Genomic DNA, 23,624 nt, shown 5'->3' with positions numbered 1-23,624 from the left:
ATAAAAAGCATATAATCATAAATCATAAACCATTTCACTACAGATGCCTTCTAAAAATGTCTCAATGTAGGAACTGTAGGAATTCTGCTCCCTTGTCACTTAAAGTTACAGCAGCAAAAAATCCCAACTGATGATCTGTAATGGGTAAGAATTTGCTGAACAGTACTTTTTTCAAGCAAAAACCAAGTACCTGAAAAACTCACTTATCTTACATCAGTTTGATTCCGTAATTTCTTGGATGGTTATGTAAAGAGGGTATCAGAAATAATCCCTTGACACTCACCCTGAAAGATGTCATGACCTGAGATCCTGCTGTACCATATCAAGAACACACAAGTGCTAGGAAAAGCATTATATTCAGAAAGTATTACAACAGCTTACCATGCCAGGAGGGATTCCTGTTTGTGACCTCTAATTTGTCATGGAAGCCAGGACTCCTGCCAAGCCCTTCCATGTCTACATCAAGACTGGTGAAGCCATTTACTTGATTTCTGTCCCTGGTGACAGTGTTAATGCGAGTCGGGATAGGTTCAAATGTAGGGTCTAACTCCAAGATCAGCCTGTTCAGTTGTTCAATGGACTGATCAATATCCAAAGTTGGAGAAGCTGGCAAGTCCCCTGCATTCCGTCCTAGATCCAGGCCATTTGTGTCCCTCTGAGGCACTGGCCTTGACTTAAAACTCTCAACACTGGCATGTTCTGCCGCTTCAGCAGCACCTGGCATGCTTCCTAGCCCCCTCTGCACAGCATCTCTGCTGCTGGAGCCACGTGTCGGGGTGTCTGGGACTCGGGACTGGCTCTGGACACTGCCCGAATTCTCCACAGTGTTATGAATGCCAACCCTAATTTCATTCTCTGAGGCAAAACCATATTGGTGAGCAGTGACCATCTGCTGCTGGCGTACCCAGGTCTGAGTAGAGTAGTTACTTGGGCCATAGGCTTGAGGCTGGGGTGAGACAGAAGGATTCCGTTGCAATTGCTGAGTTGACTTCGGCTCAGTGCTTCCAAATGCCCTCTCATAGAGGGGATCCACACCAATTCCGAGGTCTGGGGCAAAAGCATTGTGATGCTCTTCCCCAGTGTTACTTCCAAAGCCATCCGAAAGAAGTGAGTTCTGACTGCTCTTATGGCAACTAAAGTTCCCTAGGTGCGTGGAGTGCTGCCCTTCTGAGGAAGACAAAGTCCCAATGCTGTCCACGCTGTGAAGGTCATGATTAGGCATTTCATCATCCAGAATATCAGTCTCCCTGTCCTTCAGTTTGGTGTCTCCATTCACGTGAATTTGAGCTGGCACTATGTGGCGAGTCCCACTGTACTTGCTTCGGGCATCAGTCATATCCTTGGTGGTGTTGACAGAATCCTCCAGACCAAAGCCACTAAGTAGCTGGTCCAGTTCTGCCTTCTCTTGTGGGCTCAGACCCCGTTTGACTCCTGGCACAAGGCGCTCCTCAGTCTTGTCTGTCCTGATGGAAGCTGTTGAGTGTCCTGAATCACTGCTGACAGACAGGGTATGATCACTGTGATCAGGACTGCCAACCACGGGAACACCCTGAGCAACACCAGGGATGCTGCTGTCTGAGGAGCTCTTCTTTCTCACTTTCGCATACAAACTGCCATCAATGGGACCTTGGGTATGCAGCACTGTGGAGAGATAAGTAACAAGGAAAGGGAGAGAAAAGGACAAGGCGTTATATAAGGGCTTTGACTGGTGTCGTACCACATGACCGAAGTACTGCTACTCCTAATGGTATTGTTTCTGTAAAACTAAATTGGCTCTACAAATACAGCATCAACCAATGGCATTATCTTCTTTCATTTTACATTTCAATTTATAACAGTTTTCTTGATGGAAATATAATATGCCATTCATAGCTCAAGATCAAATACAGTTATGTCTTTTTATGCTGTTTTGAATGCATGTTTATGGCTCCACAAACTCTTCATTCTAATTTGAAGAATTACATTATTACAGTGCTAGAAATTTGAGAGGCAGCTACCATGCATTCCATTCAGAGCAATGGTAGGAACCTACCCACAATACTTGCCTTAAACATATATCATGCAATTACCAGTTCATCCATTTCTACGTGATGGTCTAACTACACTATGAGCAATCATTTACTCCTTTTCTTGGTGGTGCAAGGAAAAAACAGGCTTTCAATCAGAGCTGCAGTCCTTGGAATATATGTAAAGCCTCTTCACAAAGGCATGCACAAGGAAATGTTAGACTATGAAATTTCTACACGTGTGAAGGATCTGGTATGCATTTCACATTTCAATTTTAATAAGCAAGGCCATAATCCCTTAAAAATCAGAATATAACTCCTTCCTCATCAATGATGGGAAGAACCTAACTTTATTTCTGATCTCTGAGATACTCAACTAAAGTTTATGAATAACCATTCGTAACAAATATGGGCTAGAAGTTTTCTTTCTGTTTAGAACATCTTTAGAAAAGACAACAATTTTGCAAGAAAATGCATATACTAAGTTTACTAAGGCCGGGTGTTGAGAACAGAAAATATTCCTGCTTCCAGTTGCATAAGCAGAACTTAGCATGCTTCACTGACATCAGCTATGCACAGAACTGGGTGAGCCAAGTTTTACCTTCTCACAGGGCTAATGAACTCAAGTGGAGGGCTTCACTGAAGTGACTATATTGCTTTTGATCCCAAAATGGTTACTGGCATCCATGAACCCTGCTGCTTCTTGCTATCTCGATGCACACATCCTGTATTTTTTAATCTGATATATTGATTTTCTTTCATGCTGCAGCCACCAGCCCATCTTAATTATTTCTTTTCAATAATCAACAAAAAAATGAATGCAAAACATACAGCAGAAAGTCAAAAGAATCAGAAGTTAGAGACTAAAATCTCAGCCTTAGAATTGTCTCCTATGTACATACCTCTGCATGTTTTATCACATATGTAATATTTTAGATATTATGCTTTACTGCTAACAGGAATCACATAAAATATATACTCAACAATAACAAACACAAAATACATACAAAATGGGTAATTAAAGTTGTTGAAAAAAATCTCTTTTTGCTTCCCAGAAAAAAAACCACACAAACTTGAGCAGATTTTTATATACCATCAGAAAGTAAAAAATCCATTTGAGTTAAAAATTCTACTGTGTGAATAATCTCTTCCATGTTATTTCAGTACTACCAACACTGTCAATGGATAAAACCACAGAACACTGAATACAGCAATTCCCCTCTGGAACATTTTAAAAGCTCAAGAGTTTATTTGAATCCAGCTTATTTTATCCAAACCACTTTTTCCTACCTCTGCCTGTCAGGGCTTTTTAAAGCTCTCCTTGACATTACAGATCAAAGAGAAGAAATGAAGCCGTGGGAGGCACATTCTTATGATCCTTTATTGGACTTGTTTGTCCAACTCCCACACACATCACACAGGTTAGACCAACCTGAGGTAGAGTATGGCTACTGGGCTCTTACCCAGTGCTGAATATGAACACAATTAATTCTGTTTCTTATGAAAAGCTTTAGGAGTAAATATTTCTACTGTCCACCAAGCCAAGAAAGTAAAGTGAGTGGTTCTACTTTCAAAAGATTTAATGCTCACTTACTAAAACACTTATATTATGCAGAAGTTTCTGAATAACTTTTCCTACCCGTAGTTTGAGAAGTGTCTGATAATAAGAAAATTAGACCATTACAATTTAGGAACAGGCAGATTTTTGTCAAAGGTAACCAATAGTTTCGTCTACATCTGTGGCCGTTCCAGAATCAAAAGAGCCACGGAGAGCCCAATGTATTTCAACATCAACTCTACCACACGTTTTCAAAATATACTTAAAATAGCATCATGATCATGAAGCTTCCGAACTAGGAAGCTTTTCTAGGCAATACTATTTTAGAAAAAGCATTATTCAGAAATTGTACCCATGACGGCAATGAATTCATCGGTTTACAATGGCAAGAAAAGTGGTCTGGTTGGAAAAAGCCTTGGGACACACTGCCAAGTTTCCATCAGTTAAAATACTTATATACTGGAGGTTATATGATAGGTTTAATAGATTTTAGCTAATAATTAAAGGACAACTTTTTACTTTTTAAGGATTAGGTACTATTACTTGTCTGACGCTGATTTTAAAAACAGCATATGCAAAAGACCAAAATACTCCTTTTCAGAACAAGTCATCAGCCTAGGGAAAAAAGAAAGCAAATCCCCTTGTTGCAGAATTTCTCTATGGGCAAACGGTTAAAAGTTTGCTTAAGTTTATGATGTGTAAATCCCATGGTGAAAAGAGCTGCTATGCATGAGGTTGAATATCTGTGTACAGATATTTAAAAACAACATTTATGAAAAAAATACCATATCTAAGGAAAATACAGCCAATTGACAGTTTCTCAATCTCATGCTGTGATTTCTCATAAGCTGTCACTACTGCTAGGACAATGAAGCACACTTGGCACTTCATGTGGAATTACTTAATACAGTTACCACAATAAATAGTAAAAATTAAAAAAAAAACCTACTAAGAATAACTATTAGGTGATTTTTTTGTCTTTTCTGTGTGCTTAGTTTTGAGTTTAAAAAACTAGAAAACAATACAAACTGCTTTGTTTTGAATAGTTGAATATCCTGACACAAAACAGACTTGAAGAGGTTACAGGTCTGAACTGGAACGCAGTTAAGTAAATACAGGACTAGTACACTTGAACCATTAACAAGTCTCCCTGTCTGACTTTTCTGTTACCCAAACTAGGCACAGTGCTGTAAATCTTTCAAACATGCTAATCAGCCATAAATACCTCACACCAGATGAAACATTCTAGCAGGCAGATTTGGTTTGCCATACAGAAATGTTGTTTGTCAAATAAATCTGTCAAATTCTCAAGTACGGCCATGGAAGCAATGGAAAACCTTTGTGCATTTCCCTCCGTTAGCCCTCCCTGTACTATCACACAGTGCCATCCCAGCATAGCAACAGGTGTACAGACAAGAAGATGGGCAGACTGCCAGTGGACTACTGACCTGAGGGTCTTGCACATGTGCGCTCTGTAAGGTTCAGAGGTAACCCTGCCCAGTACTTCTTCCACTAATACAAAATTATCAAATTTATTCTGCATGTTGCCTGGAATGCTGAGCAACCACAAACCATTTGGGGGTCTCCCAACTGTGAACCGTACTGCTTCCGTTCTGAAGAAGAGACGTGAATTCTGCTTACCAGTAGCATCTCTACTTAAAATTATGCCATTTCGTTTGGGAAAAAACCCAGAAAATTAAATACAAACAACAAACCTACAGTAACATAAGTGGATTATAAATCTCAAGAATTGTTCCATCTCCCCTCTTTATGCTTCCATTTGAAACAAATAAAGCCTTTTTAGAAAGTTGTTTTTTTAATTAAACATCTGTACAGTATCTCTACACACAAATTGGAAAATGTGCAGAAATAATTCCTCAATGTATTTTTAATGGTGTTAAGAATTAGCACCATTGGATATAAATATGAAAACAACTTTCAGCAGAGGATGGGGTTTCAGTTGCTTATGATCTTTGTTTGCTGTTTACCTATTAAGTATGCAAACTAGAGCACTCAGGTGCTTCTTTCCATCAGACTTTGGATTGGATACAACAGCTCTACAATATTCAGGAGTTTGTTGGGGTTTTGTTTTGTTTTTTCCAATTCTGAACAATTTACATTTCTTGGAGACTGTTCCTTTTCATACTGCATTTACACATCAGTACAAAGCTTGGACTTAAACTACTTCAGGATTCTAAGATGTCTTAAGTAAATTTAAAAGCATCTTTTTCTGATAAATGTAGAACTTAAATGGCTGTCTTTGAACTCTCAAACGATTCCATTGCTGGCTAAGACATTTAATTAATTACTACTCAAATCCCAGTTTTAATCTGAGCTATAGTTTGTAGTGAACACTAAGAAGAGATTGTAAAAAGTTTCACGTTTCTCTGAATAGTTAGCGTTAACTGGTAAGCATCAAGGAAGGGTGTAGGAATGTTTTAGACAAGTAAATCAGATGAAAGGAAGAAAAATTTTGCTAGAGGAATTTCTTCCTCCCCTAACTTGTCACGTAGATGAATGAAAATGTCTTTTTGCAACCAGAGCTTTTAAAAAATACTTAAAAGTATAGCTCTCTACTACACTGAAGAATGGCATCTGTACTCATTAGAAGCCTGATTGATAGAGAGATACTACAGGGAACAAGAAGAGTCTTTCTGGGACTTCTCATAGGGTTTGGCTCAGGATGGCCCAACACAAAATTTGGTTAGAACAGAGGCAGCAAACTTAAGAGATTGAAAGGTTCATGGCCAGGAGAGGAAAGCTTAAACACAGAAGTCTGAATATGTTCATGAGTCTGTATATGGAAACATGTCATTTTTATGGGCAAACTCAGCAAATCTGATCTGAAGCTTCAACAGTAGTAACCATGTTTTTGCTGCAGTATGGTCCCTGTTAAAAATAAAATCTCTGAAATTTGAGATTCTCCTAAGATGGCTAGAACCACTTTGTATAAGCAACCGACAATTGTGAGCTGTCGTGGCTTCCCAGTTACTACATGTGCTAATGAATCACACAGCCCTGTCAGAACTGAACACCATGGCAGAAGGGATAATGTCTGCACACTAGCATCTCTGTGAAGTATTTCGGCACCATAAAACTGGCAACTAGGTTTTGTGGCATTCAGTGTCTCACTCTGTTACCTCAAGATTGCTGGTATGTGGAAAGCCAGTGGATTAAAAAGCCTGAACAGCTGTGGACATGAGTACTATCTTATTCAGCGTCAGCCTAAGCGTGTTCATAATCAAGACAACAAGCCTAGGTATACCGCTTATTAAGAACTTCACAATGAAAGAAACTAACAGCTTGAAATATTTTATACACCCTGCATTATTATCTGATAAATGTAGATTATCTAAATTGGAAGGAAATGCATATACATGAGAGGAGAACCAAGAACTCAACTTGACTAAATGAGCAAACAATTTACTAGGATTCCCAGTCCTGCACGAACCATTTAAAGTGAGCACCCAGCTATATAAAAAAGGCATTTAAGCTGCACAAGGAAAATGTAATCAGTAAAGCGTGGGATCTAGATGTCCTGCTTAAGTATCCATATCTGAAAGTCTGGTCCACTGCCAAGCTTCAAAAATCCCTAAGGCAGTTTCTCAAAGCAGTGGCTCCCCAAACAGAGGTTGCACCAGTCACAAGTAGGATGGTGAGCCTAACAGACACTACTTTTGATATTTATGCTAGAGCTTGAGGAGTCATGTTATGTTATCTGTCTACAAGTGAAGCAAGAAACAGAAATGTTTGGGACCCGCTGACTTTTGGCTGTGAACTTAAAGATGAATATGATATTGTTAGATTTCACAAGGAAACACCTGTAATTGTGGAATAAAACAATTTACTTGCAACTAGACCATTTTGCTCTAGGAGGCAGCTGCCTTTTTAGAAACCTCAAATAGTCACCAAAAATTATCATTCTGCATTATAAACGTATGAGAAAGAAAAGACTCACAGCTAAACAAAAATCCAGCTGCTCCTGAGGAGTCTGGATTTTTAAATTTGCAGCTCCTGATCATGAAAACACATGGATATTGCACATAACAAATTGAAATTATTTTCAAATTTGGACAGTTGTAGGAAAACATTCTTAGATTAATTTTGGGGTTTTTTAATTTAATTATGACAAGCACTTACATGTAATTACCCAGTAATGATTAAAAAAAGATTCTGGTGTGTGATGCTGAACAGCATTAGGAATTTAGTTTTACCTCAGACTTATGTAAGATTTGTCACTGCAAGTCCAGTGGAAAGAATACAACTTAGTTGAAGTAAAAAATCAACTCTACCTAGAATTTTTTCCCTCCTAACTTGGTTTAAAAGAAATATGAAATGCTGTATGAGGCAAAAATCATAATTTCATTTTAAAATATAGCATTTCTGCCAGGGGGGGAATGAAATATACAGTACCACACTCTGTTGACAGAGTCAGTGTTTACAGAGCACGTGTATATGTCAGTCATTTTACCCAAGTGTTATACTGGGCAACCTGAGATATGTTTCTGAACCAGAGTAACCCAGAGAATACTTAGATATGAATTATTTTAAATGGAAACAACCACAACAAATCTATCTCCAAAGGTTCAGTGATATCGTAGTAGAGAACATGCAAATAGTCAAAAGAAATACAAGACCTAGATTTTTATTTATGTGTGTACATACATATAAAATACATATATATACACTATTTTATATATACTCTTTCTATATAAACTATATATAAAAACTAAATATATATATATAAACTATGTATACATGGTTTATTTGTTCATAAAACCAGGACAAATGAACTATTCAAATACTATAAACCTTCAGAATCAAGGTTTTGAAGTTGTTCTTCTCATATTACATAACATCTTCATTTCATATTCTACCTGTTTCTAAATCATAATTTTGGAATTACCTCTGCACTAAGACTTTTGGACTTCACTTTACTCTGGTCTTTATCCACGTTTTCCCCCAAAAAGTGATAACCAACTTAATCACATAAGTGAAGCTATGCATATAGACAGGGAACATTTTTGACCAAAAAAAAAGAGAAAATATACTAGCAATGCAAAATTTTATTCTGTGCACCTTGCTAAATAATGGTACTGCAGAGGCCTTATGCATTTGATACCTCATCTCAATGCACAACTCAATCTCATTTTTTCCGAGGAAGCAACACTCTGTAAAATGCGGGAGTAACACAGCTGTCAAAAAACAAGCGAAGTTCACAACGGTGGAGACCTAAGTAATGCTGGAATTTAGTTAACCAAACCGAAGGGGCCCACTTTCTTTCAGCCTGACCTCCCTTCCCAGGAGCTGTTCCAACTCCCTGAACTGCCCAGGCTGAAGCCTGACAAAATTCCCACACTGAATCTGAATTACACACACACACCAGTATCAGGGACTCTCTTATAAATGAAAGCCTCAGAGCAAAGGGTATGTCTGTATTTTCACTCCCATACCTAATGCACAAAGAGGAACTTATATAAAAATTAGGAGTTGAAATACCAACACATACCAAATTCAGTGGCTTCCTTCCAAGCCTGTGTTTCCTGGCACTTCCCTCCTTGAAATCCAAATACCCAAAGGCAGGCTTGTGAGGTAAAAAGAGGTTTCAGCCTTTCAGCCTTTTGACTTGTCCCCACAGCTACTCCATTCACCACTTGTGAAAACACATACAAATGCAAGCCAGCTAGGTAAACACATATACCACAAATTCAGCCAGAGCCGTTCTGACCCAGTCCACCTGAACAAAAAGAAGAAGGTTGCAAATACACAAACCTTTGCACACTGTACCCTTGTTCATGTTGCAGCAGGAAACATTACAGGAGACCTGGATTATTTTTTTCAACCTCATAAATAAATATTTCTACCTTCAGGCAAACCTGGACAAGTCCAGAGCTGCATTCCTTTAAAGTTAAATCTTTTTATGTGTGCTTGTCTTTTCCTTTCTCCCTCCCTAACAAACACAGGCCCTCATTCCTTGCAAACTCTTCACATATAATTCCTATAAAATCCATACAGAAATACATGTGGTTTGTATTTCCAGCTCTTGAACCACAAGAAAGCTTCTTACCTCTTTACTAGGCACAATCAGGAACCTTCTGCAATAGTCAATCATCGGCTCATTTAAATCAACTAATACTCTCTAAGCAAAACCCTGCACGGAGGAAAGCCAGAGTTAGGGCAAACACCCCAGCTTAAAAAGGCAAGAAATGTATCTACTCCTGCTGTTTGAGCCGCAACTGCTGTTCTTGCTCCTCGAGGTAAATGGTCTTGCTAAAAGAAGCATGAGACTTGTATCAGCCAGAAAAAGCAAATGAAAATGTAAACACGAGGGAGGAGCCTGAGGGGACAATCAGGTTCAATGAAATCTGAACTCCTGGAGCCAAGGAGGAGTGGAAATGTGTTGGCTGAAAAGGTAATTCAGTCTACAAGCTATTTCCTTACAGTGGTTCTTTTCTCAGTCTGTTTCAACATCCAAATGAAGCCGAGTGAGTTTCGGCTCCCAGATCATTTAGCCACACACTTATGATTGCTTGCTTTTGATGTCTTTTTCCTAAAACAAACAGCATTTAGCAAATGTTGTTCTTCCACACTGAACAATCAGGTCAGACACGCTCATCCATGTCTTCAAGAATTTGTATATTATTGGAGTTCTCAGGCAAGAAAAGCTTTCTGGAAGTCCTGCAGCGATAACGTTTATTTTTATGTAGCAGCTGCTGCTCTCAAGCTCCCAAACCCCAGCAGGCTTTGACTCCTTCTCTGTCTCTGGAATGAATCAGCTCAAACTAGGGGGAGTCAGCCTCTTAGTTCCTCTTTTAGTAACAGCTGTATCTCACCACACAGCAGCCTGCAAACTTTTGCTCTAAACATTATTACAAATGTAACGCATGCATCACCACCAGCCAGCCATGCCCCTAGATAACATTGATTTTCTATTTCAGGGACTGTCAACACTTTAACAACTTCTCAGTTGAACAAAGGATAAAAGTGGCTCTTGCATCCACAAAATACATCTACCTGTTCATTGCTTATGAAAGAGTTGGAAGTTAAGTTCAAACCTAATTCAGAAAGTACACACTTTTCTGTTCAAGTGTTGCTGTTCTTGCAAATCAGTAAATGGCTGCACATGAAACCAGTCAGGACTCTGATAAAAGACACAAACCACACAACACAAGCTATGCTGGCAGTACTTTCCCAGAACCAGAGAACTGTCTCTCTCCTCTGGGACAATGCAGAATTGCTTGTAAGCTGGAAACTTCCAGCATCTGCCTTGAAGATATGAAAAGAAACAAAAAGGTATATTCAAAACTCTCGATGCAAACTGGTAAGTCTCACTTAAAATGCAAATTTAGATTTGGTCTCACTCTGTTTTGGTTCTCTGTGAGGAAAAACCCCAACTGTATTCCTTGCTTCAATTACAGGCCTCTTCTGCTCCTTCATAAGCCTGCACTGCACCTGCATGCTGGTGACCTTGGACCATTAGCACTCAGCATGCTTGAATGCAGGCTGGGGCTCAACACTGACACCTGCACTAGCTAGATTACCAGAAGAAACCTGGACAAGGTAATAGCAGCTCTGAATAAATTAACTTATCCTATGGATAGTTTACCTGCAACAGATTCATTCAGACAGATCACCATGCTGCTGAAATTTTATTGCTCTAGATAGCCTTAGTGGTGCTCCATACAATCATTCCAAGAACGCTTTGGGAACTCAAGCAAGGCCTGTATAACTACAGGTTAAACCTATCCATGGATATGTTTAGGAAGATGTTCTCAAACCGCATCACCCAACTGGTTTTGCTGATGCTTCCTCTGTTATCGGTTCCAGGCTTTCTGGGACACATCACCCTTTGCAGTACTGGGTACTTCTGGTTGTGTGCACGTTCTCACATCTGAGGACTATCAGAATACTGGGTGTGCCAGTCTGGTCCAGTTCAGGTATGGAACATATAAATTCTGTAAGCTAAGCTACAATATATCCCTCTTCAAAGCTTTTATGCTGACTGTTGTGAGTACAGATATACCTGGTCTGGCGCAGAGTGGCAGAGAAGGGTCATGCAAATGAACTGATCACAATGAACTGATCAAAAGTCTTGGGAAAAAGATATGGATCAGCATTGTGAATCCGTATCATCTTAGACCTTTGCATTGCCCAATCGTGGTGCTTTCTACAATCTGGAAACCTAAAACTGCATTTAGTGCAACTCTCAAACTGTGATATAAAAAGTAGGTCCTGATTTGGTAAATTGGTCCAAGGCTGCAAGATCAGTTCCTGGTTCATAAACATTCATCTGGCAATCCTTTAATACATTTTTAGAGAATTGTAATTTGAGGATAACAGAACGGACTGGAAAGAAAGGAAAAAGGTATGAAGTCATCTTCTACCACTGTTTTTCCTTCCCTTGACTATCCAAGACTTCCAAGCAAATGCTGATGTTCATATATGCATTCCATTTTAAAGAACTAGTTTTCCAACATGAAATAGCAGTAGCTAAGTCATCAGGAAGCTGTTTGGTTTGCTATGCTTCTCAAGTCCCTGACTCTAACATAAAAATAAAGGAGGCTGAAGAAAACAAGGCATGTATCACAAAAACAAAAAGTGAACAAACACTCTGAAAGGAAACCAACTGAGGGGGTTGCTGTTAGTAAAATGTTAACAAGCAGGACCCTCAGGCTCACATGAGGTCCTTAAACCTTGAATCTTTTGAGAAGCAAAGGAGAGGGCATCCAAGACCCTATAGAACCTTTATGCTATGCAAATGCTAATTTGTATTTCCCAGCCATTCAAAAGGATCACATTTGTACTTTAATGATTTTACAAGTACTCTGGAGTAAGAAAAAACTGCTTCACAAAGCACAGCTTCTATACCAGAGGCTGGCTGCTGTCCAGCCAGCATGGAACACGGGCAGAGCCAGCCAGCACAGACTCACCCTCAGAATACTGTAATATATTGTCCCACCTTTGTGCACCTGGGATCAAAAGAAAATAATACTTGTGCCATGATCCAAAGTACAAAGAACAGACTGATACATATATTTCTGCAACCCGATATACAGAAGCTAGTATCTATTGTGTCATTTCAGTTCTACTTCTGCAAACCTTTCTCAGTCATTTAAGCATAGACTTAACTTGGATAACCAGCAAAAGAATAACAAAATGTCATAGTACAGAAACATCACCACAAACAAGTACAAAACACTAAGCAAAGTTTAAGGGCATAACAAAGTCACTGAACTACGTGAAACTATTTCCTTTCATTCATTCCAAAAACAAAGTCCATCTTCAGGAACACTCCATTAATTTGCAAGTGTGTACTCCAAATGTGGAGGTTCAGAATTCACTATTATTCTTCCTTACAGCTGGAACGGCACACTCACCTTGAGTCATGGCTTTTCTCTTACTATACTGTTAGGCTTCCAGCAAAAATTAGTTATGCTCATTAGATGTGAAGCAGCAGAAAAACACTGATGACTCTACATGGTTGCTGAAAACTGTATAGGACCACAGTAAAACAAATGTAAAGTTGTAAACTAAAACTTCCAACAAGGCCAAGTGCTGGGTCCTGCACTTTGGCCACAACAACCCCATGCAGCGCTACAGGCTTGGGGAAGAGTGGCTGGAAAGCTGCCCAGCAGAGAAGGACCTGGGGGTGTTGGTCGACAGCCGGCTGAACATGAGCCGGCAGTGTGCCCAGGCGGCCAAGAAGGCCAACGGCATCCTGGCCTGTATCAGCAATAGCGTGGCCAGCAGGAGTAGGGAAGTGATTGTGCCCCTGTACTCGGCACTGGTGAGGCCGCACCTTGAATACTGTGTTCAGTTTTGGGCCCCTCACTACAAGGAGGACATTGAGGTGCTGGAGCGTGTCCAGAGAAGGGCAACGAGGCTGGTGAGGGGTCTGGAGAACAAGTCTGATGAGGAGCAGCTGAGGGACCTGGGGTTGTTTAGCCTGGAGAAGAGGAGGCTGAGGGGAGACCTCATCACTCTCTACAACTACCTGAAAGGAGGTTGTAGCGAGGTGGGTGTCAGTCTCTTCTCCCAAGTAACTAGCGATAGGACGAGAGGAAATGGCCTCAAGTTGCGCCAGGGGAGGTTTAGATTGGACGTGAGGAAAAATTTCTTTAGTGAAAGAGTGGTGAAACATTGGAACAGGCTGCCCAGGGAAGTGGTTGAGTCCCCATCCCTGAAGGTATTTAAAAGACGTGTAGATGAGGCACTTAGGGACATGGTTTAGTGGACATGGTGGTGTTGGGTCGACGGTTGGACTTGATGATCTTAGAGGTCTTTTCCAACCTCAATGATTCTATGATTCTATGATTCTAAAATAAGAAAAAGCTTAAAAGGGCTGTCTAAAAGGTCAACATAATGAATTTACTCTTTCCGTTGGGTGTGGAATGTGTAATTTAACAGTATTACCATTATTAATAAAATTGCTCCACCACTCTATGGTGCTTTGAATAAACTGATCTTCAGGTGTTTCTAAACAAGTCCACATATCGGAAAGGGAAGCTAAGGCACAGATACATTTAGCAGAGCTCTGATTTCCTAACTTATTCATTAAACTTAGAGGGTTTTGCACTGAGACTCGAGACTTGTGGCTTATTTTCAGGTGTTAGAGCAATAGTAGAAGTAATATATAGTAACCTTATATGATAATAATTATAGTATTTACCTTTCTCAAAAAGAGTATTTGAAGGTGATCTACTCATGCTCAATACAAGCATAAACTAACATAATAAAGTATGTAGTTTTGGTGGAAACTTTCTAATGTGCCTAAATGACTTCGAAACAAAAGTTCTTCCTACAAAGGATATTTTATGCATATTTACTAAAAGGAACACAAGGAATAGCTTGACACCAGAAATGTAAGATGAGCTTCAGAAGTTTAGCAAGTCTCTTAAACGGGTAACAGATTAGGAAACATTTTTCAAGGTCCAGAATAAGATAGAGAAACAATATAGAACATGAAGAACCTGGAGATATAGTCTAGCCTGTACTACTTGAGAGACAGCTCACTGCCGAGGGCCATCTCAGAAACTGCACAGATGAAGGCTTATGCCACAGTGCTTCCACCTATGTCTAGCAAGAAAAAAAGACCTGCCCTTTCAGCAGGCAACGCGTTTATATATTGATAGACTCCAGGAACAGAGAGAACAATATAAAAGTGCTCTAGTAATGCAACTTTTGCTTTCACAGTTGGAGAGAAGATGTCCACAATAAGAAGTAGGCTTGGGTTCTAACAAAACCCCTTCCCTTTGCTTACAGGAAGTTGCCTCCTTCTGTTCAGTCTGGAAGAAGCTTTGAACTAGCTGCTCTTCTTCAGCATTCAGATACTGTCCGTGTTCGAAAGCAGAATCTAGAGGAGGTATCATCAATATTCAGGCAGACCTGAAGTCTGCCCCATCTCTCAATTTCCCCTTATTGCTTGGCAGTCTGACCCAAAGCTCTCTGATATTCATGGAAATCTTTGCAAAGAACTTAAGCCTTAAACAGAAGGGATCACAGATAAACATTTAACACTCAACAAGTGAAACTGCTGGAGCAGGGGTAGAGATTCCCAGGACAGCTTTCTGGGATCGATCCATGAATAACAAGTGTACTATCTTTAGCAAATCTTCACTTGCAACTACCAGGTACCACTGAAAAACTAGCAAAACACTGCAGCTGACTGCACTAAAAGCTGCTACTATTATTGGTGCAGCTAAAATTCTGCTGTTGGTCACTTAAAAAAATTATTATCTCATGGTTTGGAGGAATTTATTCAACCAGATTTTACTATCAGAAGTGCCTGTCCTAAAAGGACACTAAAAGTGTCCTAAAAGGACACTTACAGAGTGGTATGCTTCATTCTGTACAGACTGTCGAATATAACAGGTAGCTCTTAAAAATGAGACATTGAAATCAAAAGTTGTGGGACTCAGGAGGGCTAGTCTTTCTTCTGCTCTTTTCCAAAGTCAAGAAAAAAACACCAGCACATATATGAAGTGGTTGTGCAAGTATTAACACCACTTTGGAAACACATGCAAGGGGGGAAAAACCTCTCTCTGTATCTTTCTATGGTTCATTAAAGAGAACCACTATTTGCAGAAGATGCTTTCTGCAGAAACCTTTCCAGGAAGAGTCCTCAGTTCTTCAATACCTGCTGTATATATTCAATGGCAGAAACTAACACGTTTCATTAGCCAGCGTGCCAGTCTCTCAACAAAACGGACAGTTATAGGATAGTCCCAACAGTAATGCATGCCCAATTTGCTGGAAGAGCCCTCCTTCAAAAACCAACACTCATTATAGAACCAAGCTTTCCTGACCAAAGCACCTCCATAACAAAACAAAACATTTTGCACAAGCTGTAAGCTGAAACACATCAAGCCTTTCTAATCAACAGAACATGCTTGCCAATGGGGAGAGAAGGGTGAACATCACACCACAAAATCATTAGCCTTCTTATGAAGGGAGTGGTGTAGTGGCTAGCTGAAACCCTGAAGCAGGACCAGGAGGAGAGAGTCATTGAAAAGAAATCTAGCCAAAAAAGGCAAGGTGCATGATGTTAAAGGACCAGCAAAATGGGCAGTAATTACACCAAAACCCAGGAATACTCCCTCAGAACAATCTGATTACTTCAGGAATTTACCACAAAAAGGACTGCTATTGCTTCATGGCCTAAAAATGATGGTGGCCTAAAAATACCAAGAAATTCCAACCACTTTCATTCTGAAGTCTTGTCTTCTGTTTTGTAAGTCTTCCCAGAGATTTGCCATTTGGGGATTATCATGAATTTGGTATCATGAATTATGAGTTCATTCATGCACATGCATTCATTTAAGAGACAGCATGACCTCTTATGTCATGCGCAAATGGCACCATGACTGATGATGCTCTCTATTCATATTTTCATTGGTTACTGGCCTGAACCCTCACACAGAAAGCATGATGCACAAGGTAGTTCAGTGCATGCGTGCTTGGGTGCAGGAACAGAGAGGGGACTTAATTGCTTCTCTTTTTGGTCTTAGGAAAGTCACAGAACAAACAAGCACCAAATCCTAATTTGTACTAAGTCATTTTGGTTTGTTTCTTCCAGTTACACTTTCAATCTCTGATGCTGCCATGCTAATTTTACTCCCAAGCAAGTAAGGTGTTACAGGGGCCTACGGTAAATGCTTAGGGAACCCTGCTTGTAATCTGTTCTTGTTTTCAGACATAAGACTTTCAATATTTATCTTAGGTATAACTGTCCCTCTCTGGCACTTAGCATTTTGGGGGGTTTTCTGTTTTTATTTGAGATAAATTTAAACTCGGCAGAACTGACAAATGGTACCTAGCAAAATCAATGTCCCAGTGCACTAAGTAAAATGCATGTAATTCCTCGCTGCAGACACTGCCTTACCAATACACTCACATGTTTGGGTAAAAGGAAAAAAATATTTTTCAATAGAACTTGACAGGTGTCGTGGTTTAACCCCATCCAGCAACTAAGCACCACACAGCTGCTCGCTCACTCCCCTCCAGTGGGATGGGGGAGAGAATCGGAAGGGTAAAAGTGAGAGAACTCGTGGGTTGAGATAAAGACAGCTTAATAGGTAAAGCAAAAGCCACACGCGCAAGCAAAGCAAAACAAGGAATTCGTTCACTGTTTCCCATCGGCAGGCAGGTGTTCAGCCATCTCCAGGAAAGCAGGGCTCCATCATGCGTAATGGTTACTTGGGAAGACAAAACACCATTAACTCCGAATGTCGCCCCCTTCCTTCTTCTTCCCCCAGCTTTATATGCTGAGCATGACGTCATATGGTGTGGGATATCCCTTTGGTCAGCTGGGGTCAGCTGTCCCGGCTGTGTCCCCTCTCAACTCCTTGTGCACCCCCAGCCTACTTGCTGGTGGGGTGGTGTGAGAAGCAGAAAAGGCCTTGGCTCTGTGTAAGCACTGCTCAGCAGTAACGAAAACATCCCTGTATTATCAACACTGTTTTCAGCACAAATCCAAAACATAGCCCCATATTAGCTACTGTGAGGAAAATTAACTCTATCCTAGCCAAAACCAGCACAACAGGCCAAGTTCTGGAGCTCAGCTTAGGACTTAAGTAAACACTCAAGACTTTCAAAAAGGTGTTCAATATACCTTAAGAGATACTCTTCAAAAACGAACCAAAAAAGTCACTTTGAATCAGTAAATCCTTTGAAAGTCTGGCCCCTGACTGCACTTAACTGTCGGCTCCTAACTGACGTATCCAAAATACTCTTTTTTTTTTTGGTTAACAAAAAAACCCCAAAAACACAAAACCAAAACCCCCAAAACATGAAAATAAGAGATTACAGTCCAGAGCAATCTTAGCTAATCAAGCACAATCTTGAAAACACCTGTGTGAACTTATATTTAGTCCCTAACATACTGAGCTAAAAAAATATTTAAGCCACAGTACTGTTACAATCAATGCTGTATTAAAGGAGGAGAGAACTACCTATTGCTGCACAATTAGAAATGAAACCTTGTAATCCTATGTTTGCATTCAATATTACTGACATACAAAAGAAACCATTTCATATTAATTTATCTCCAACTCATTGTCAGCCTCATGATTAAGAAGACTAACAAGCTTCAAATTATATATATATATATATATAAAAGAAGAACATACCAAACTTCAAGAAATATAAGACGTAAGTTTCTTCAGAGAAAATCAATTAAAGACAGACATTCCAAGGCATTTCAGATACTGTTTCAAGCTGGCAGCATTTTATAGGGTAAATGTCTCCACTTTCTATAGATGTTTCTATTTTCACTGTCAAATAGAAAGAGGGAAATTGTTGCAGGACACCTTTTCATCCCTACCTTCTAACAAATCTCTCTTTGTCTCAAAGAATACTGCATCCAGCTGGTGACTAAAAGCTGGAATTACCATTTATTCACTACCAATTTATCCTTCAGCTTCACTCACCAGAAATGGCATCAAACCTGCTGTTTTCTTTGGTAGACATCTGCATTCCTGTTAGGGTACCAAAGCCAAGCAGTTTTGCCTCAGCCCTTGAGTTTTGCAATACTGAAGGGGCCCTCTGGGGAAACAAGTGTTTAACTACATTAGAGGGCACCTCCCTATTGAATAGCTATTTACTTTGGGTTGAAGAGGAGAAAAAATTTCAATAAAAGTCAAACATCCCATCTAATCACATGACATGGGTGCATACCAGAATGTTGGTTATTGCCTACCTGGAGACACTTCTCAGATACTTTCCTTCATGAAACGAAAAAGAGCAGGAGCAAACCAGTTTATACATATTTGGCAATTTTTGACTAATTGGTGTTGATTACAGTTACAAAAGGCTAGAAAATTTGTAAAGCAACACTCTCAAGATATAGGAATTTGGATTCACTCAGCCCTACCCTATTTGGCTTGAATTAAAAACATTCTTTTGTTTCCAAAGTTGTTTCTTTTCTAGTTATCAAACACTGTTAAGCAAGCAAACCCGCTTTGCTAGGAAACAAACAGCAAGGTTCTGTTAAGAAAGATACTTAAGTTCCTGCCTTGTAAAGACTTGCTGAAAGTCCTTCTCTTGTCATTTTAAGCAATTTCTAACATGTGCACATGTTCTTTTCTTTCCACAGATTGTAGAGCTGGCAGACAAAATAGTTCGGAGGGATTTAGCGGTTGTTAAAATAAGTGAAATGTCTTAAAATGCAACACTGAACAAGAACCAGGTGCATTTCTGTTGCCAATCCACTGAGTTCAGTCAAACTAAAACAAATACTATTTTGGCCAACTATAACCTTTGATGCTTACCAGTTTTCTTTATTAAAAAAAACAAAACAAAACAATCCTGTATCTCAACTAACTGAATGCTGCACACACAAATGGCAGTATAGCATCCTGGTCACACACATCCCACAGTCATTGTCTTAAGACAGAGTTGTTCCTTCACGGTAGATTCATTCTCTCTCTAAAATAATCATAGAATCATAGAATCATTGAGGTTGGAAAAGACCTCTAAGATCATCGAGTCCAACCGTCAACCCAACACCACCACGCCTGCTAAACCATGTCCCTAAGCGCCTCATCTACACGTCTTTAAATACCTCCAGGGATGGTGGAATCAGCGTATCAGAAGTGTCTTGGTGTGCTATCAGGATACTTAGAATAAACCTGAGATAAAGCAGTCATAGACAGTGCAAAAGGAACAGCAGCAGTCATCTTTTCTTCCAATTACTCACCTTCTCTATCAAAACGAGTTTCTGCTCTTTGGCAATACATTTAATTTTTATTTTAGTATCTCTGATTTTATTTTCAGAACACCTCAGAGCCCAGGCTTGTACCAGGATCTGCCAGTGGGTTCCACACAAAGTGATGGTTCCTATCCAAAAGGAGACTTGCATTTTCAGCAGGAGGGAAGTGTTTGTTTTAACAATAGTATCTCTTACTCACTATGCCAAGTAATAATCCTGAAAATTATCACTGAGAACAAAAAAAAAAAACAAACACAACACCAAAAAAAAAACCCCCAACACCTCAACAAAAGACAAGTCAAACCATTCCCATTTACCTCTTCTCTCTAGTCAGGGGGAAGCTTTTTTCAAAACTAGTTGCCATTTGGTATTTGAGAGAGAGAGAGAGAGAGAGAGAGAAAGAGAGAGAGATTAGTAAGTATAAAGCATATGAAAAGTTTTTCAGGGAGTGGGAAGGGATTACTTGTTTCTTTCAACTTTCTGTTCCCATAGAAAATACTTCATCCTCATTTATCACTACTCCGCCTCTCCCTGCCCCAAATGCCACAATTACTGGTTTTTAATGATAACAATAGCTACTAAGCCCATATTAGTTTAGTCCATCACTTCACTTCAAACTACTCCCAAAATATTATCATGAACAATCCCAATCCCCAAATCAGTCTAAATAAAAAGGAGACACATATGACCTTAGTAATCAAAAGGAAGACAGACAGTGAAGTGCGACTGAAAGTATGTGAGGTTATCCAAGTTATGAAAATATGATTATCAAGAGCAATTGGGACACATTTAAATCTCTTGACATAAAAGAAGATATGACTCATTTGTGGCCACAGCTGGTATATCTTTGTGATCAACTTGCTATTTTGCAGCAAATGAGCAACCTTTTGTAAATCCATACACATCTATTGTATGGTAAGTGATGCCTTAAGGGAAAGAAAGAAAGAAAAAAAAAAAAAGTACTCAGAAAGATCAAAAGTCATTTCTGTTCCTTCCTGCCCACAAAACACGCAGAAGACTTGATAAGTACCATGACTTTAAAACCACAAGAAAACCAATGGCAACTATCTCAGATTTCTACATGGCAGTAGGAAGATCACCTGATTCTTGTAGTTCCAAATCCTACATTTGACAGCATACTTTTAAATCAGCATATCAGAAGTCTCTGTGCTAATGCATTGCTCGAGGAGGAGGAAATCTGATACAAACCTAGAATTACAAACTTAGTAAAATCTTCAGTCTATTATGGAGGACCATTAGTGCAATATACAAGAGACACTTCCCAAGGGATCTGAAGAGAAACAGTATTTATGAGAAGAAATTAAAATCATTTATTGTTTTCCAATTGTCAAAATTCCTATACTGCTAAGAGTGAGGGACAAGGAACTAAATCCAGAGAACGAGCTCTCCAAAGCCTGGCTATATTCAACACAAATGTACACAACCTTATTATCATCAAAGGGTTCAAGATCATTTAAAAGGCAATTGCTTCTGTCTGCAATACTGTATCATGCCAACAAACCAAGATACTTAGGGTACATTTATCTTTTATCATGTCCTTTCATCTTTTGTTCTTTTGGTAACAAGGCCAAATCGGTGTAGGATTTCAAAAGAGAAATACTGCTTTCTTATTCACTTCTAATTTTCCATTTTAACATATCAGCTTGGAAATAGCCACTCCACACACGTATACCTACAAAGCAAATCCTGTTCATTTCACAAAGCTCTGCTGTAGCCTTCCTGGCCACCTTGATCTGGAATTTCATAGACACACATTTTTGAAATGAACAAAAAGGTGTATAACTGTAATACAGGAATCATCTGTCACAATCACATCTCATTATTCCTATTGAAATTCCTGTGGGAAAACAGGTACAAGTAAAACTGTGAAGACCAGTTCCTACATAAGGCTAGGTGTTTAACTTAATATGGAGTAGATCTGAAACAGGCACTCTGTATGAGACTTCTCTGCATCTTAAACATACCGCCACTGTTATGTAGCCTTTCAAATGCACCACATCTTGTACCTTAATCTTTTCTGAAAAGATTCTCTCTCTGCCTTCAGGATTGTAGCTAAAGGCTTCAGACTCTAAGGTACTTTGCTCACTTTCTGGATGCGAAATCAGCATCTCCTCTTAGTGGTCTCTCACCTGTGGTGAAAACTAGGACTTAATACATCTTTTTAATGCAAAAGCACGATATTGAATCGCTGCAACAAACCATAAGAGAAGTCTGTCCTGGTGTTTATAAATCCTATGTAAAAGATGACCAAAGCAAACTATGTTTACCTCAAGCAGCAGACTAAGCTTACCTTTGTGTTGAGTACAGATCTCATCCTTAAAAGAAAAATCTAGCTGTCCCCTGTGTATGTGCTTTAGCCCCTCCTGATCTTTTGCCCAGCCTATGCAGAGACAAATGCTCTGCCTGCAATTCAGTTGTGAGCATCACAGGGTAACACCCTGCCTCCTAAATGTTTGGTTGAGAAAAGAGTATCTGGATACATCTCATGTTCTTATGGTATATCCTCTAGCTTCAAGTCTAGTGATTTCTCTGCAGATGCACAATAAACTTCTCAATATCTCTGCTAACACATCATATTTATGTTTTATCTCAGGTAATTAAAAATATATCATGCACACAAATTACACATAAAAGCCTATTAAGTGGCATGTATGACTTCTGAACATCAGGAAAACAAGCTAGTTGTACTTGTGAATGGTCTGTGATCAAGTCTTCTACAAGACTTGAGCAGCATACAGTTCTGTATCTTCCAACAGTGTGCTGCCTACACATTTATCTCTGCTTTCAATTTCCTGTACTGATGTAGTTACCTACAAGGCAATGCATGAGGATGGGAAGGTCAAATCCATCTATCCAATCAATCTTAGCAATTAAAAAGATATTTGACATCAATGCATTGCTTGCTGAGGGCTATGTATACACAAAGGAGGGGGAAAAGGATGGGGGGGAAAAAAGAAGGAAGCAAATGATATGGAAACATCCTGGGTAGAAATTGAGACATCTTCTTCAGCCAAGATTCAGTCCCTCTGATGTTACTCCTTCTCAAAGACACTGCACAGTCTTATCCAACCTCTGATGACTCCCTACGGAGTGCTCTACCTGCCCCATGTAACGGTGCCAAATGACCGTTCTCTTCCCACCCTCTATTTTCCCCTAGTTTTCTGCAGATTGGAGTCTGCTGTGGATTAGGAAATACTCCTGTACAAGAGTGATGCAGTGGAAAAAAGTCAAGCTCCCAGTATGCCTCTGCCCCTAAAACCCTAACCGATGTAGTCATTAGATGGTCAATGCTGAATTCACATTATAAAAATCAATGGAAACTGAGCCTAGAGAGTGGCTAATTAAGTATCCTAGCTTTACTTCTCTCTCATTTCATAACAGGAGAGCTCTAAAAACAAGAACTTTGGCATCCATTCAATACCTTCTCTCATGTTTTTACTTGCAACAATGTCAGGCTTGCATGTGCACTGAGGTGTGCAGACACAGGTGTGACATTCTGAGTCCTTACTGGAAAACTATATCCATTAAAAGCACAACATTCACTCAAGCAAAGCATCAGGAAAGCATCCACACTGGAGTCAGAATCTGAAGGCAGCTACTGGAGGCTTTCATCTTCTGCATGTATCAGCAGATTACAGAAGAAAAATCTAAGAAATAAAAGGGCAATTCGGAAACAGGTAAATTTATGAGGGGAAATATGCAAATATGCATATCTTTTGCTGTTTGTTTATCAGTAACTTTACAGCCTAGAGCACCTCAAGCAACACTCCAGATAACATGGTAAGTACTGAAGGCTACAAACTCACCACATCATTTTGTTGTTCTTAAAATT

The 23,624-nt window shown here is 39.5% G+C and overlaps 1 protein-coding gene across 9 annotated transcripts in view; it reads right to left on the bottom strand.

Moving 5' to 3' along the window:
* The window catches only part of TNS3 (tensin 3), a 252,479-nt gene that overhangs the window by 74,692 nt on the left and 154,163 nt on the right, over positions 1-23,624 (bottom strand). For all 9 annotated transcript variants that reach the window (XM_076330716.1, XM_076330717.1, XM_076330718.1 and 6 more), the window contains one exon: positions 382-1,641. In XM_076330716.1, coding sequence (XP_076186831.1) covers positions 382-1,641 — 1,260 coding nt within the window. The remainder of the gene's footprint in view (positions 1-381; positions 1,642-23,624) is intronic.

The sequence above is a fragment of the Aptenodytes patagonicus genome, chromosome 2 (genome assembly GCF_965638725.1).
Source record: "Aptenodytes patagonicus chromosome 2, bAptPat1.pri.cur, whole genome shotgun sequence".
Classification (NCBI taxonomy): domain Eukaryota; kingdom Metazoa; phylum Chordata; class Aves; order Sphenisciformes; family Spheniscidae; genus Aptenodytes; species Aptenodytes patagonicus.
This window is presented reverse-complemented; position numbering and strand designations above follow the sequence as displayed.